The sequence below is a fragment of the Haliotis cracherodii genome, unplaced genomic scaffold, assembly GCF_022045235.1.
Source record: "Haliotis cracherodii isolate W230 unplaced genomic scaffold, xgHalCrac1.p SCAF_3, whole genome shotgun sequence".
Taxonomy (NCBI): Eukaryota; Metazoa; Mollusca; class Gastropoda; order Lepetellida; family Haliotidae; genus Haliotis; species Haliotis cracherodii.
The window spans coordinates 71,672,597-71,688,588 of NW_027266286.1; the positions used below are offsets into that span (position 1 = coordinate 71,672,597).

Below are 15,992 nucleotides of genomic sequence, written 5' to 3' on the forward strand. Positions count from 1 at the left end.
AAATGTACAGTAAAACTCACGACAGGCATAGTAAATATACTATTGTGGTTATGACGAGAAGATTAGTAAATATCACTTATTAAATTAGCGGAATTTACCAGTAGTTCTTTGAAAGATGGATAGTCACATCAAATGATTAGTAAATTTACTAATCTACGATCGGCCATCTACTAGTCTAATTAGCAAACATTTACTAACTGTAGTGAAGTTTACTCACATTTTGGTGTCTGGGTGGACAGTGAAATTCACTAAGTTAGTAAACTATTTCTGTCAGTTCACGGTGAGGTGTACGTATTTGTCATTATTTTAATAACCCTTTACCATCTAACTGACTGTATAGTTCGTCACCATGTTGGGCACCTCGCACTATGAATGAAAAACAAGGGACATGGTGATTTTAAAACTTGATCCACATATTTATCCCTTAATGGTGTATGCCAAGTTTCAGCGCTGTATATGGTTCATGGCGGTTTTCGAGATAATCTGTACAGTTAAACAATGGCCAAAAGCATAAGGCAAAGACCACAACCATGTAGAATAGTAATTACCGATGCCGGGTTGATCTACATAAATGTCAAGTGTTTGAGTGGCATTTAGAAGTGATATACATAAGAGAGCGAATTAATGTCAACTTCTTTATTATGATGAACACAACGCTCCGGAGTATATGCTTACTCCTTCATCTGGTGAATGAGTTCAACGTTGGCACAGAATTTAATACTGATAAAAAGCAAGGTTGGGCTCAATCATCCGTAACCGTCAGCATGCGGTGACTGTACAGTGAAAGTGTAATGTAACTCCCCTACAGCAAGACTAACATTTGAGTGAGATTGGAAAGTACCTTCAACCATCCCCGAATGAATCATCATTTGACCTTCATCTGATCTGAATGATTCACCGGTTTTGATTCGCCGCTCCGTTACCCATCTCCTTTGTGATTTGATCCTCCATAACGAATCTCCCTCTGATTTGATCCCCTATGACCCATCTCCCTCTGAATTGATCCTCCACAACCCATCTCCCTCTGATTTGATCCTCCATAACCCATCTCCCTCTGATTTGATCCTCCATAACGAATCTCCCTCTGATTTGATCCCCTATGACCCATCTCCCTCTGAATTGATCCTCCACAACCCATCTCCCTCTGATTTGATCCTCCATAACCCATCTCCCTCTGATTTGATCCTCCACAACCCATCTCCCTCCGATTGGATCCTCCATAAACCATCTCCCTCTGATTTGATCCTCCATAACCCATCTCCCTCTGTTTTGATCCCCAATAACCTATCTCTCTCTGATTTGATCCTTCATCATCCACCTCCATCTGATTTGATCCTCCATACCCCATCTCCCTCTGATTTGATCCTCCATCACCTCTGCCAGCAATTTGCTCCTTGATAACCCCTCTGCCTGCAATTTGCTGCTTGATAACCCCTCTACCTGCAAGCTGTTCCTTGATAACCCCTCTGCCAGCAATTTGCTCCTTGATAACCCATCTTCCAGCAATTTGCTCCTTGATAACCCCTGTCAGAAATTTGCTCCTTGAAAACCCCTGTCAGAAATTTGCTCCTTGATATCCCCTCTGCCAGAAATTTGCTGCTTGATAACCCCTCTGCCTGCAATTTGCTCCTTGATATCCCCTGTCAGAAATTTGCTCCTTGATAACCCATCTTCCAGCAATTTGCTCCTTGATAACCCCTGTCAGAAATTTGTTCCTTGAAAACCCCTGTCAGAAATTGCTCCTTGATAACCCCTCTGCCAGAAATTTTCTCCTTGATAACCCCTCTGCCTGCAATTTGCTCCTTGATATCCCCTGTCAGAAATTTGCTCCTTGATAACCCCTCTGCCAGAAATTTGCTCCTTGATAACCCCTCTGCCAGCAATATGCTCCTTGATAACTCCTCTGCGTCCAGGACCCATCCACCTCGACATCTGTATCTGACCACCTCGGGTGCAGCCTCTGTTGAGGTCTGGTGTCAGGCTCGACATTACACACGCGACAACTTGGATCTTTGCCTATTCCTCCTGAGCTATGACCTTGTCCCAACACAGCAGTTGGTGTAAGCGATAAACCCGATATATCCACATCCTCTGTATAGAACACTTCTAGCCACAGTCCCTGTCGGGAAAGTGCCTTGTATATGCCTCTCTGCCGGAAAAGGAACATGTTGTCATAAGGATCCAATTCGAGGAGCTCCTGCTTACAGAACCGATCGGACTCCGAGCCATCCTTTGTGATCACCAAGATCACATAATGAGTATTAGCACCTGTAGGCATACAGAAGAAGTCTGCGAAATACAAGTTAGTAGATTCATAGAAGACTGAACTGAGGGGCAACATTACTCTCGTGTCTCCGAAAGGTGAACTCCGTGGCAGAGCGCCATTACGCAGGGTCACTCCAAAGAACAGACCTTTGAGTCTTCCGTTTATAGGACAGCGCGGGTCCCCTCCTTCATCTTTAAGGTATTTCTCCATGAGGTTGTCCTTGTTGTTTTGGATATCATCAAAGTAAGCTGATGGTTTGTTGCGGTAGACATCCCGAACAATCTCCGAGACTCCACCATGACCGTGTTCACATGCCTTCTCCAGTAACTGCCATAGGTAATCTGAAATGACACAGAAATCTTGTTGGTTTGTTCGTTTGTTCGTTTGTTGTTTAACGCCGCACTCAGCAATATGCCACCTATATGACGGCGGTCTGTAAATAAACAAGTCTGAACCAGACAATCCAGTGATTAACATCATGAGCATCGATCCATGCAATTGGAATACGACGTCATGCATCAACCAAGTCAACGAGCCTCACCGCCTGATCCCGTTAGTCGCTTCTTACAACAAGCATAGTCGCCTTTCAGGGCAAGAGTGGGCTGCTGAAGACCTATTCTACCCCGGAATCTTCACGGGTCTGTTGAAAGGTAATGCCTGGGCCATGACGACGCAAAGACGGTAGAACAACAGAGTCGATGATCTCGTCGCGGTAGCGCTGTCCTTTGAGATTTCCCTCTACCACTATCAAACGGGTCCTCTGTATTGCTGTAATCCCACCCCATACCATAACGCTGCCGCCCCCGAACCGATCTTCTTCCATGACACAATGATTGACGTAACTTTCACCTCGACGTCGGTACACTCCGGATCTTCGCGGGTCCAAAGCAACCTTATTCAGATACGATACCTATCAGACTGAAGATCTGAGGATCCCTCTACGGGCATCTTCCCGAGGCAAGGTAGTTAACTGACTATAAAAGTCAAGTTTCCACCCTTGCCGAACTAGGCTGGTATTAAGGAGTTACATTTTGGCTGGACTAACGAGTCTATGCATAGTCCAATCAAAATCGCGCACAGAAATCGAAATTCGGTAAGTAAACTGTCATGCAGATTTCGGTCGATTGCAGGATTTGCAAAGCATGGGCTACGACAACTCGTTGTCAGCAGATATTTTCCAAATCTTTTCATGTTTTTAATCAAGGTGTGCACGTGATTTGATGCATTCCGCGATGTAAGACCCGTTTTATCACAATATAGGTCTTGATTATCGATCAGATCGTCCTGACTCGGTGCCACCATTTTGTGTGAAACAAACGCAAGTGATACGAGAGGTGGAATCTGATTGGTCCATAGGCGAGGTTTAGAAGGGACATAACTGGTAATAGCCATTGGTGGCGCTGCGATCGAGCCCACTTATTCCAGCCTAGTTCGCCAAGGGTGGAAACTGGACTTTTAAAGTCAGTTAACTCTCTTGCCTCGGGAAGATGTCTAGGGGTCGCATCAGGTGAACTTTCCCATCCGCCAGTCTGCGTAGAAAGGTTAAAGTGAAACAACGCTCCAAGTTTGAAAGTAATGAAATATGGATCGACTTTTCCTTCGCGGATTCAAAATTGGCTTATTATGGACAATAATTTCGACTGGTTCGGTGCTATTCTAGCTACGCTGTGCGAAGCGACACCTATCGGAGGATCGGAGAATAAGAAGTCGTATGTCATAACAAAGGTATGCAATAAAGAGCTGAAACCAACCTGACGTGTTTTTGTTGTTGATTGATGCATACACCACTTGAAAGGGTGAAGCTATCCATCAGTATCAAGTGATGTACAAGAAAAACTACATAGAGAATTCAGGTAAACGAGCAGGTGATAAACTGTGAAATGTGAAATTTGAGATAAATTATGACTAGACACGATGATTTTCCACTTTATGTTCAGCTAGGCATTGTTTTGTATGCATTAATAGTTATTACATGTTCTCGTAAACTAAGCCGGAAATAGCTATCAGCTGTACTCACATTTTCTACCAATCTACCGGTGATCGGTTAAAAATACCCAGTAAATATAACTTCAAAAAAATCTGATGCAATGATCAGATGGATTGTATCTGAAGCTATTATTTTATAAGAAATATTATGTTCTAATATCGAATTATTTTACTATATATATTGAAAATAATAATAACCATAAGTGTAGCACTTTAAAACAACTGATGTCAACAGCTTGATATGTTTATGGAACAATTTGATCAGTCACCGTTGGGGCCTCTCGCGACCTTGCTACAGTAAGTGAATGAAAACAAAATGCAAATATCGTAGTTACAAACAACAAAAGTTTTATGAAAATATGAGGCCCTTACCTCGCTCTAGGAATATATCCGTCAATATCCAGATAAAGGACCAATATCACTGTGACAATATAATATTTTAAAATATACTCTTCAAAAAAAGAAACTTGACAGATGTAAAACCACTTTTTGCCAAATATCTAAAATAATTACATTAAATGAGAACCACATAAGTCAAACAGAAAGATGATGTGTCTATACTTCGCAAAAACACATGCAAAGCACATAAACGTAGCGTTTGGAGATCAATTTTACAGCTTCATCCAAACGCAACCGCCTGTAAAAAACGTGCAGAACAGGATCCTGCATTTAGGCATGCAGGCCCCCCTGCTGAATGGGTATAAAAATCCACATCAACGGTTGTTCATACAGTCCTCATAACGGCAGTAGAGGAGGTGACAGAATGCCAAGACTGAATGCAGCTCAACGGAACAACGCCATTGGGAGATAACAAGCTGGAGCAACTCAGCAAGAAGTGGCCAGGCACTATGGCGTATCCAGACAGACAATCTCCGCACTGTGGACCCGATACAACAACACCAACAAAGTTGACGACAGACCAAGGTCAGGAAGACCAAGGGTGACAACCCAAGCACAAGATCCATACATCTGGCTGCCACACCTCCGAGACCGCACTACCACAGCCACGTCTACAACCACACAGATCCCTGGGGTACGCAGAATATCAGATCAAACGGTACGCAACACACTGAGGGAGGCTGGACTTTTTGCACGAAGACCTGTTCCACGTCATGTATTGACCCCACGTCATCTGGCGGACCGTCTGCTTTTGGTGCCAACAGAGGGTTAGATGGGCACGTGCAAAGTGGAGAAATGTACTGTTTACTGACGAGTCCCGTTTCCTACTCACACGTGCTGATGGGCGCGCACGTGTCTACAGACATCGGGGTGAACGTTACGCCCCCAACTGTTTGCAGCAGGTTGTCCCATTTGGCGGCGGGAGTGTCATGGTATGGGCCGGAATTCATCACGGTAGAAGGACGCCTCTCGTGCATGTTGCAGGTGTATTGACAGATGTGCGTTACAGAGACTTGATCCTACAGCCTTACGTTCTTCCTCACGTCAACGTTAATGGCGGACAGTTCCAGCAGGACAACGCTCGACCGCATATTGCACGTGTTTTTCAGGACTTCTTACAGCACAACAACATCCAGACATTACCTTGGCCAGCCCGGTCACCAGATTTTTCCCCATTGAGCATCTGTGGGACGAGTTGGATCGACGCGTTCGCAGAAGGAATCCACCGCCCCAAACACTTCTGGCGCTTCTTGATGCACTTCAGCATGAATGGCAGCACATCCAACAGCGTGTTATTGACAACTTGATTGCATCTATGGCTCGTCGGTGTCAAGCGGTGATTGATGCATGTGGAGGGCACAACCGATACTGACATTTTCTGTACCCCTGTGACATTAACTGTATCGTGTACGTGTGTCTGTCTAGGTGACACGATTAATGTTTTGAACATTGTGTACATTGATCTTCAAACAGTGTTTCAATTATGGTTTCTGTGTCCTATTTTGATACAATCGCATTTATATTACATTTTGAAAGTCAGTGTCAAGTTTCTTTTTTTTAAGAGTATATATTGAGCGTTTTGGGATATTATAACCTGTCTCCGTCTCTCAACTGTCCACGTAAGTTTGTGTCAGGTGTTCCACATAGGGGGCATGTGTCTCATTGGTCAGCTTTGATAGCACAGGTGTTATAATACAATGAGCAATCAATTCACGTTTTATCGGCTAATCCTTTGACAAGTAAAGCAAGTAAAGCAATTATTCAACATTACGAAATGCCACGCCTGTCCGAAAATGATCGTCTGCGAGCTACTGATATGCTTGAAGCAAGATCGAGTCAACGTGATGTTGCAAGACAATTTAACGTCCACAGAAACACCATTTGGTGTTTATGGCAACGTTGGCAACAGACGAATGCAGTTAGAGACCATCCTCGGAGTGGCAGGCCACGCGTAACCAATAATCGACAAGACAACAGAATTCGAACAACACACCTACGAAATCGATTCCAGACAGCAACAGTGACTGCAAGAATCATCCCTGGCCTTCGACGAATATCTTCAGAAACCGTACGTCGCCGCCTCAGATGTGCAGGGGTCGTCGCCAGAAGACCCGCCAGACTTCCCATTTTGACAGGAAACCATAGTCCAGCACGTCTACAGTGGTGCAGACAGCGTCTACGCTGGACGGCCATGCAGTGGGGACAAGTTCTGTTCACTGACGAGTCTCGTTTTCACCTCAGCCACAGCGATGGACGGATTCGAGTGTACCGACGTCGAGGTGAAAGTTACGTCAATCATTGTACGTGTCATGGAAGAAGATCGATTCGGGGGCGCCAGCGTTATGGTATGGGATGGGATTACAGCAATACAGAGGACCCGTTTGATAGTGGTAGAGGGAAATCTCAATGGACAGCGCTACCGCGACGAGATCATCGACCCTGTTGTTCTACCGTCTTTGCGCCGCCATGGCCCAGGCATTACCTTTCAACATGACAACACCCGGCCTCATATTGCTCGACTTGTTCAGGAGTCTCTTCAACAAAACAACGTGAATGCCATCCCCTGGCCGGCTCGCTCCCCTGATCTCTCACCAATCGAGCACATGTGGGATGAGATGGATCGGCGCCTTCGACGTCAACCACGTGTTTCACACACACTCCAGGAACTTCAAAACATGCTCCAGCAGATATGGACAGATATCTCACAGGACTGGTGCGACGCCTAGTCCATTCCATAAGACGAAGATGTGTTGCTTGCATCGCAACCAGAGGTGGAAAATCACGCATTTTCTGAAGTCAGTATGGCAAATTAAACCATTTGAACACTTACTTGGGTCTTTTATCTGTTACAAACCGAAATTGTTTCAGATTTGGTAAAAAACATAACTTTGCATTTAATCATATTCAATGTCACAGGAACTTTTGTTGTTCAGTATATGAGTTGTACAACATGTACACTGCAACCATGGCATATAGCATATTCATTTTTACAGATTTAGAAACACTGTGGACATTAATTAAGTTACTTGTTTCATATTTGTTTAAAAAATTGTCCTCAGTATTTATGCATAGCAATGCTGGTAGCAGCTTATATCAAGATGTTGTTGTTATAGACACTTTTAACTTTTGACAACATATCCAGATGAGCTAGAGTGCCGTGTCATATCTTTTAAATGATTAAGATGGAAAGCTGAAAAGCACCAAGACCCATATACCTTTACGTTTAGTGTAAAACCTACCAGTAAGCATCGAGTGGCCAGTTAAAGTGTCTGGCTGGTGTCAACGTATCTGATCTTTCCGAGGCAAGGGAGTTCATTGACTCTAAAAGTCCAGTTTCCACCCTTGCCGAATTTGACTTGCATTGTGGGGTTATATTTTGGCTCGACAAACGAGTCTATATATGCATAGTCCAATCAAACACGCGTATCGAAATGGACATCCGGTTCGCCAACTGCTGTGTAGATTTCGGTCGATTGCAGGATTTGTAAAGCATGTGTACCGCCAACACGGCGACAACAAATATCTTCTTTTCCTTTTAATGTTTTTAAGTCTAGGTGCTCACGTGATTTGATGCACATTGCGAAGTAAGACCTGTTTTATTACAATATAGATCTTGATTATCGATCAGATCGTCTTGACTGGGCGCCGCCATTTTGTTTGAAAAAATGCAAGTGATATGAAAAAGTGGAATCTGATTGGTAAATAGGAGGGACATAGAAGGGACACAACTCGTAATAACCACTGGTGGCGCTACGATCGAGCCCAGAAATTCCAGCCCAGTTAAGCAAGGGTGGAAACTGGACTTTTACAGTCAGGTAACTCCCTTGCCTCGGGAAGATGATCATACCCCCACGTCTTGGGTCGTTGTTGATGTACCAACCTCCGACCTGCCTGACCTTATTCAAAACACACCGTGACACGTGAAGATTCGGGTTGGAACTGATTTTCAGCAACCCATGCCTGTCGTAAGAGGCGACTAACGGGATCGCGTCGTCAGACTCGCTGACTTGGTTGATGCATGTCATCGTATCCCAAAAGCGTAGGTCGATGTTCATGGTGTCAATCGCTGAATTGTCTGGTCAAGATTTGATTATTTACAGACCGCCGTCATACAGCTGGAATATTGCTGAGTGAGGCGTTAAACAACAAACAAACAAGCAATTGAACTTACTTCTAAACACAAGGCTGAATGATCGCGAGTTATTTTTTAAATAACATGACGTCACTCACAAGACCATGTAACTAATAGTTATAACTAACAAACTCGCATTGTCTACACTTGCATGGGTTGTCTGTATTACGTCTTTAATTCTTATAGTTTCTTTACTATATAAACTGGGATCACATACCGAATTATTCATCCACGATAATAGTGGATATATGGGTGCAGGCTAAAACGGCACCTCAGCAAAACGTCACCGATTTCTCTGGAGAAAACGGCACCTATGAGTCGGGCGAAAACGGCACCTCTATTTTTAATAACGATAACAACGATTTTTGTAGTAATACATAGGGTTTATTTACATGGTATTTTATTAGTGGTGTATTTACGTTTCCTCTTTTCAGAGATAAGTAAATATAGGGTTTATTTACATAGTATTTGATTAGTGATTTACATTGTATTTCCTTTTTTAAGTAAATAGACCGCCTTCGTGGTCTAGTGTTAGAGCGTCCGCCCGGAGAGCGGAAGGTCCAGGGTTCGATCCCCGACCGCGTCATACCAAAAGACGTTAAAAGATGGCACTTGTTGTTACCCTGTCCTGCTCTCGACATTATGGGGCTAAAACAAGGACTGGTCGGCTCGGAGTCAGTATACTGTGTCTGAGTGGGGTATTCATGTTAAACTGCGACATGGTATAAATCGGCATCAGTCCGGACTAGTACAAGCAGCCACACAAACACACACACGTACATGCACGTCGCTATATAAGTGCAATAATCTTGGACGCGACGTTAAACCCCATTTCACCTCACCTTTTAAGTAAATATGTTCATATATACATGTACGTAGACATTCTCTGGTATGTCGGCAGAAAGGGGCTCCAGCATGGTGCTTGCAAGTTACAATGTAAGTTTAATATGATTTATTTGACCGTTTTCGCCCGTTGACGTTTTGCTGAGGTGCCGTTTTCGCTATAACCCGGAAATATATGCAGGCGCGAGCTGAACGAGTTGGAGGAGGGACGCATTACATGTATGTGGGGTACTCCTACGACACGTTTATGGCTCCAATATACTCCTGAAGTTGAGCTGCCATGTCCTTCTGCTGACTGTTGCATTAAATAAACATTCGCTCATTCATGTATGCAAAACGTAGCCAAAATAAATAAACAAAATTACCTTTAACGTTTGCCATACTATTCGCACGAAGGAAGGTGTGTCTCCAAAGTTGACGTCAGAGAACGGTTCTTACGGGGCGACCTGTGTTAGTAGTGTCGAACTTTCACTCTGCGAGAGACGTTGTAAACACACGTAGATTGTTCTGGAGCCTCGCCAAGCACAAACGCTGTTATAAATCCTGAGGAAAACCGTTACTTTGAAGACAGTGGATTCAAGAGCGAATAGCGGAATGCACCGAGCTGGGCGCTTAAATTCAAGGAAATTATATATACGGTACAGATCTGACTAATGAGACGGGCTCAGTTCAAATTTTAAAATTTGACCTTCATATTGAAAAATAGACAAACGTATTGGAAACGTAATAATTTATCTACCACGGATAAATATAGACAACAATTGTCTTTTATCAGTCGTTATTTGCATAACATCGCTTTACTGTCGTGTTGAAAATAAAAATATTTTGTGTAAAATAGAGAGGTTCTGGCGAGGTTCGAACTCGCGACCTTCTGCGTGTAAAGCAGACGTGATAACCACTACACCACAGAACCTTCCCTTACCTCCGTGATGCAAACATGCATCCAGTAGTCTATTACATTATTGTACTCTCGGATTGTTGTTACTGCGTCTTTAGATAGAGACACATTTAACCCTTAGATTCTTTACTGCCCTTCACTGTCAACTAGGTATCATTAAGCATCACATAGCCAAGTAATCATCCACGATACCGGTGCAAGCTGAACGAGGAGTCACGTGATCGGAAATCCATCACGTGACGACACCGTCATTTTCTCAGCTGAATGCCCGGTGGTCTCAGAAATCTGAGGGGTGTGTTTGTTGTCAAAATTTTAATATAGATTAATGGCAGGCACATTTTAACAAGTCTCAACATAATATTTGTAAACTATTTCTCTTCTCATATCAGTAAAATGTCAACGCCAAATGTGCGGATGATAACTTCTCACCTTATTTTGAGATAGCTGTAGAATCTTGCAGCCGTTAATAAATTCTGGCATGCTTAAAAAAAAACATTTTCAGAAATGTTCAGTTTGTTATCAGCCAACATAAGAGGACATTCAGCCAATTATATTTGGTTTGAGCAGAGACCATGAAATAAGTGATGGCAGAGACCATCTATTACATGGTCTCTGGTGATGGTGTCTGGTTTGAGTTCGAGTTGTCTTGATTGCTCGCTACACAGTCGAGCTGAGGCTGGGGACTCGGCAGTGTGGTATGCGGGTCATAAGGGCTGGGACGAGTCAAAATGTACTACCCGTGTACCCACCCCGCTAGTACACGACCCTACCCGGGTACCCGCTGTAGGTCTCAAGAGATATAGCTACAAACTGTCCGATTGGGTAATGTTTGACTGTTTCTCTGGCAAAATGTATTTAGATACACGTGTAAAACGAACTGGTCATGCATACACGGAAGCTGACTGCATGAAGTTTTATCTTTTTTTTTCAAACATATAAAAGTCAGAAGGAATGCGTGCATAGTCAGAAAGAAATGGGAATATTAGTGACATTGAGTTTTAGATAATTTTTGTCATAAATAATATATCCCGTGACTAACCACGGATCCTGGTAGTCGTGTGGGTACCCGGGTCCTACTCAGTACCCACCCGACCCGGGTACCCGAGTTACCCGTCCCAGCCCTACCACTGACCGTTACAGATCACCACAACAAGGTGAGGTGAAATGGGGGTTAATGTCGTACAAGTTTATTCAGCCTTCAAATAAGGAGTTGAAGTAGGTTTCTATTTGACTGCAACAGACCAATAATCTGGAAGAGGTTATGCCAATCACGCATTGTTGCATTTGAAGCGCTAAATGCTCCCTTTTTCCAAATTTATTGGTTTATAACTTTTTTGTGTGTGTTTGTGGTGTGTGTGTGTGTGTGTGTGTGTGTGTGTGTGCGTGCGTGCGTGCATGCGCACGCCTGGGCATGTACTAGTTTTGTGGGTGTTTATAGTGGTAATCCACTGAGATATCATGACACAGAGTAACATGGATACCCAGCTTGGACACTTTGTACTGACTCAGAGACCAAAATTGTTTTGTACCCATAAGGAAAAGCGCCAAGCAGGGTAACAAGTACAATAATGACACGGCCGGGGATCAAACCAACAACCTTTCAACCTCCGGGCAGACGCTCCATCCACAAGACCACAGAGGCATCCTGACCACAACAATATAGCTGTAATACGCGGACTGTGACATTAAACAATTTTCACTCACTGTCGTTATTATAACAAACATTTCATCACACAGCCACCTCTGTGTGTGTTACACTTTCTTTTCATCATGCTTTTTCACATGAAACAACAGAGTGTACCAAATAAAGTGCCACAGCACTGTAGTTCCCCTGACCCGTGAAGATTCCGGGGTAGTCTAGGTCTTCAGCAACCCCTGCTTGCCGTAAAAGGTGACTAACAGGATCAGGTCGTCAGGCTCGCTGACTTGGTTGATGCATTTCATCAATCCCAATTGCGTGGATTGATGGTCATGATTCAATCACTTGATTGTCTGGTACAAACTCGATTATTTACGGACTGCCGTCATAGCTGGAATATTACTGAGTGCAGCGTTAAACAACAAACCAACCAACTGTAGTTCCCCTGGTTATCTAGTCAACAGTGTAAAATATCGACAAAGACAATTAAAAGAAAGTTTCTGTGAGCATTGATATTCAAAATATTTCTGCCCCAAAACACTTAAATCTAGCCTGAGTATGTTTCAATAGGGTTTTCAATGAGGTTTTTGTGACAGCCATATTGAAAATAATATTCAGACCTCTTAAACAAATTCTCATCATTGGTGGCAACAAGCAAGTGCAAGCTTCATTGGTCCAGTGTGTCTGATCTGATGACGTTTACGACAGACAAGGACAAGCAGGCCACATCATAAACTCAGTCAGGTGAGCTAAAAACACAATGGTGAGAGTGGCATATATATTTATTTCTCAATAAGCATGTACATACACATACATATCACAGTATCACAGGAATGTAAACACAGATTCTACACAATCATGTCGGCTTCATCTACAACCATGGACGGAGAAGTTGATGGAGAACACCGACACTTTCACCAACATGAGGAAATAATGTCAGGCAAAACCGACCAGCAACACCCTCGGGATGAGCATCTAGTGCAGTTGGTGTCTTATTCCGATCAGAGGTCGCAATTTTAAATTAATGTCTAACATCCTGACTAAAATGTTTACACACAGACCTATTTTCCTGATGTGGAACAGACAGATAACCTTGACTATTTGTTTAGCTGTGTATTTTTGTATATGTGTTCGAAGCTCGTAACAGTGAGTGAACAGTACTGAACTCAATATAGTATCAGCAATCTTCAGCTACTTGTGAGAACATCCTCAAAACAATATCAAATGCTTAATCATAACTGATACTATTTTCTGTTAATCTTTTCCTTTACAAATGTCAATGACTTCCAAGTCCTATCTCCAAAAATATAGATCTTTTCTCTTTTACTTGAGTCGGAAAGTTAGAATAGTTTCATGTCAGTGGTTGTCATATATAATGAGTGGGTCGAAAGTGACGGTATTCTCCTGTAATGGGTGCAAGTGTGAGGCCACACGGGTCTAGTCTGGCAACATGTCATCTCCCAGTTCTTCATCACCAAACTCATCCTCCATTGCATCCTTGCGCCGGGCAGCGGTCTTCGGTCGCTCCATCTGAGGGCCCAGGGGGTCGCTATAGGTCGCATCTAAACACAATTACAGTCAAGTAAATCTATGTATCCGAATTCTTAACAAAACTTACATAAATTCATCATTCCTGCATGACAATGGACATATTTAGCCTGACATGAGATGGCAATGGTCGTCATTTTTCTTTAAAAAAAACACTGGAAGACCAACAAACCTATATCTTGTTTCTGACCAGACTGGTAAGGATTCTCTTCTTCTTCGTCAAATGTCGGACGTTTTCTGTCCCCACGCTGTCGGCCCTTTTCCTTGCGATGACCACTACCACTACCTTCACGATCTGCAGGTGAAACATCTACGTGTCAATCAATCATCGGAAACTTTTGTAGACATGAAAGCCTATGAATTGTTTTCAGACAACAGCTGGTGGCATGTTTTTCCAAACTTAAGCCAGGTGCAAGATATGAATAAGATACAGCTGACCCTTTTAGCCATGTGTAAGCCAAATCTTGAAATTAAGCTGTCTCAAAATATTGTAATGGTTCATTTGATGTAACGAAGCAACAGGATTTGATGGAAAAAACAGGGAGTCATTTGTTTTTATGCTGTACTCCAGAATATTTCAACAATACCATGGCAACTGTATATTATTAAATCTGGGCCATGCAAACCAGTGGTTGATAGAATGAGCAACAAATCATCAGGATACAAGGATACACAATCAATGAGGTCACAAGTTCTAACTAACCAACTTTAGTTGTCTCATACGACAAACATAGAGAGCTGGGGAATAACAAGGATTCACAATGAACTACCCTTAATGTACTCTAACCAATAGGAATGCAGTTACATATGTACACAGGACAGTGTCCTCACATCTACAGGATATATACAGAGTTTCGAGTGAGACACACTCACCACTCCCTGCGCTACCTTCTCGCCTTCCACGACCACTTCCTCTCCGTGTACCACTAGTAGCTCGCTGCAATGATAATTGTTGTCAAAACACATGCATCAGTGAGTGAGTGAGTGAGTTTAAATTAAACATCACATCGGCAGTATTTCAGCCATATAGTGACGAGAACTCACACATGCATCAGCAGATAAAAGATCTAAACAACACACCATGTTTGTTTGATTTTACATCTACAAAACAACGACACAAAATACAAATGTATTATGTTATATGACAAGGTATTGAGAAAATTCTTAATAAAGCATCAAAACTTTTATTTCCTGTTCTTGACAACTGGACTGGAGGGACCAACAAGCTGACAGACAGACGCGCCCCTACAGAGGCCACTCTACAGACAGAGGTCTCCTGACAGACACGTCGCCCCTAAAGAGGTCACTCTACAGACAGAGGTCTCCTGACAGACAGACGTCGCCCCTACAGAGGTCACTCTACAGGCAAAGGTCTCCTGACAGACAGACGTCGCCCTTACAGAGGTCACTCTACAGACAGAGGTCTCCCGCCAGACAAACATACAGACGTCGCCCCTACAGAGGTCACTCTACAGGCAAAGGTCTCCTGACAGACAGACGTCGCCCCAACAGAGGTCACTCTACAGACAGAGGTCTCCCGCCAGACAAACATACAGACGTCGCCCCTACAGAGGCCACTCTACAGACAGAGGTCTCAGAGAGACAGACGTCACCCCTACAGAGGTCACTCAACAGACAGAGGTCTCCCAACAGACAGACGTCACCCCTACAGAGGTCACTCAACAGACAGAGGACTCCCGACAGACAAACATACAGACGTCACCCCTTCAGAGATCACTCTACAGACAGCGGTCTCCAGACAGACAGACGTCGCCCCTACAGAGGTCACTCTACAGACATATGTCACTCTACAAACAGTGGACTCCTCTACAGACAGATGTCGCTCTACAAACAGATGTCACTCTAAGAGGTCTCATCTCACCTGATCTCGCAGCTCCTTGGCCTTCTCGGCCTTCTTCAGCTTGGTGGCGTAGTCCTGGGCCTCCTTCAGCCCCATGTCTGTACACAGCCGCACCAGGAACTTCAGGCCTGTCACAGGGACATGTCATTGTACATGTACATACAAACTTTTATAACCTACATGTCAGCTTCATTAATATAGGAGAAAACCCCATAGTGACACAGGCCAAAGCTGACCACTTTGGTTGAACCAACAAGCACAGCTATGGTGCTGACAGGTCATAACAGAGAATCTGGGACTTGAACCAACAACCAGCAGACCATGGCATGGCAAAGGGATGTTACTCCCATTAAAATCAGTCTCAAAGTATAACATTTGACAACAACGTTGCCTATGACTTTCGAAAAGTTGATGTAGTTA

General features: G+C 43.5%; 2 protein-coding genes and 1 non-coding gene across 3 annotated transcripts in view; all 3 read right to left on the reverse strand.

The window, feature by feature from the left end:
• Positions 1 to 919: 919 nt before the first annotated feature.
• LOC139475679 (uncharacterized) lies at positions 920 to 10,016 on the reverse strand. The gene is made up of 3 exons (XM_071258868.1): positions 9,992 to 10,016; positions 1,829 to 2,607; positions 920 to 1,552 (listed from the first exon to the last, which is right to left on the reverse strand). The coding sequence occupies exons 1-3, from the start codon at positions 10,005 to 10,007 to the stop codon at positions 920 to 922; spliced, it is 1,428 nt and encodes a 475-aa protein (XP_071114969.1). The 5' UTR covers positions 10,008 to 10,016.
• A 450-nt stretch (positions 10,017 to 10,466) lies between these two features.
• On the reverse strand, positions 10,467 to 10,539 carry Trnav-uac (transfer RNA valine (anticodon UAC)). Its single transcript has one exon. It is a non-coding gene; the product is annotated as a tRNA-Val (tRNA).
• A 2,388-nt stretch (positions 10,540 to 12,927) lies between these two features.
• Positions 12,928 to 15,992, reverse strand: part of LOC139474350 (intraflagellar transport protein 88 homolog) — a 28,240-nt gene continuing 25,175 nt past the window's right edge. The window contains exons 22-25 of the mRNA XM_071257332.1: positions 15,594 to 15,700; positions 14,585 to 14,648; positions 13,884 to 14,006; positions 12,928 to 13,725 (exon numbers count right to left, since the gene is read on the reverse strand). Coding sequence (XP_071113433.1) covers positions 13,601 to 13,725; positions 13,884 to 14,006; positions 14,585 to 14,648; positions 15,594 to 15,700 — 419 coding nt within the window. The 3' untranslated portion in view covers positions 12,928 to 13,600. The remainder of the gene's footprint in view (positions 13,726 to 13,883; positions 14,007 to 14,584; positions 14,649 to 15,593; positions 15,701 to 15,992) is intronic.

Coding starts and splice junctions, on each gene's coding strand:
- LOC139475679 (XM_071258868.1), bottom strand. Junction 1,553..1,828: donor GGCAGAGGGGTTATCAAGGA/GCAAATTTCTGA, acceptor AATTTCTGACAG/GGGTTTTCAAGGAGCAAATT.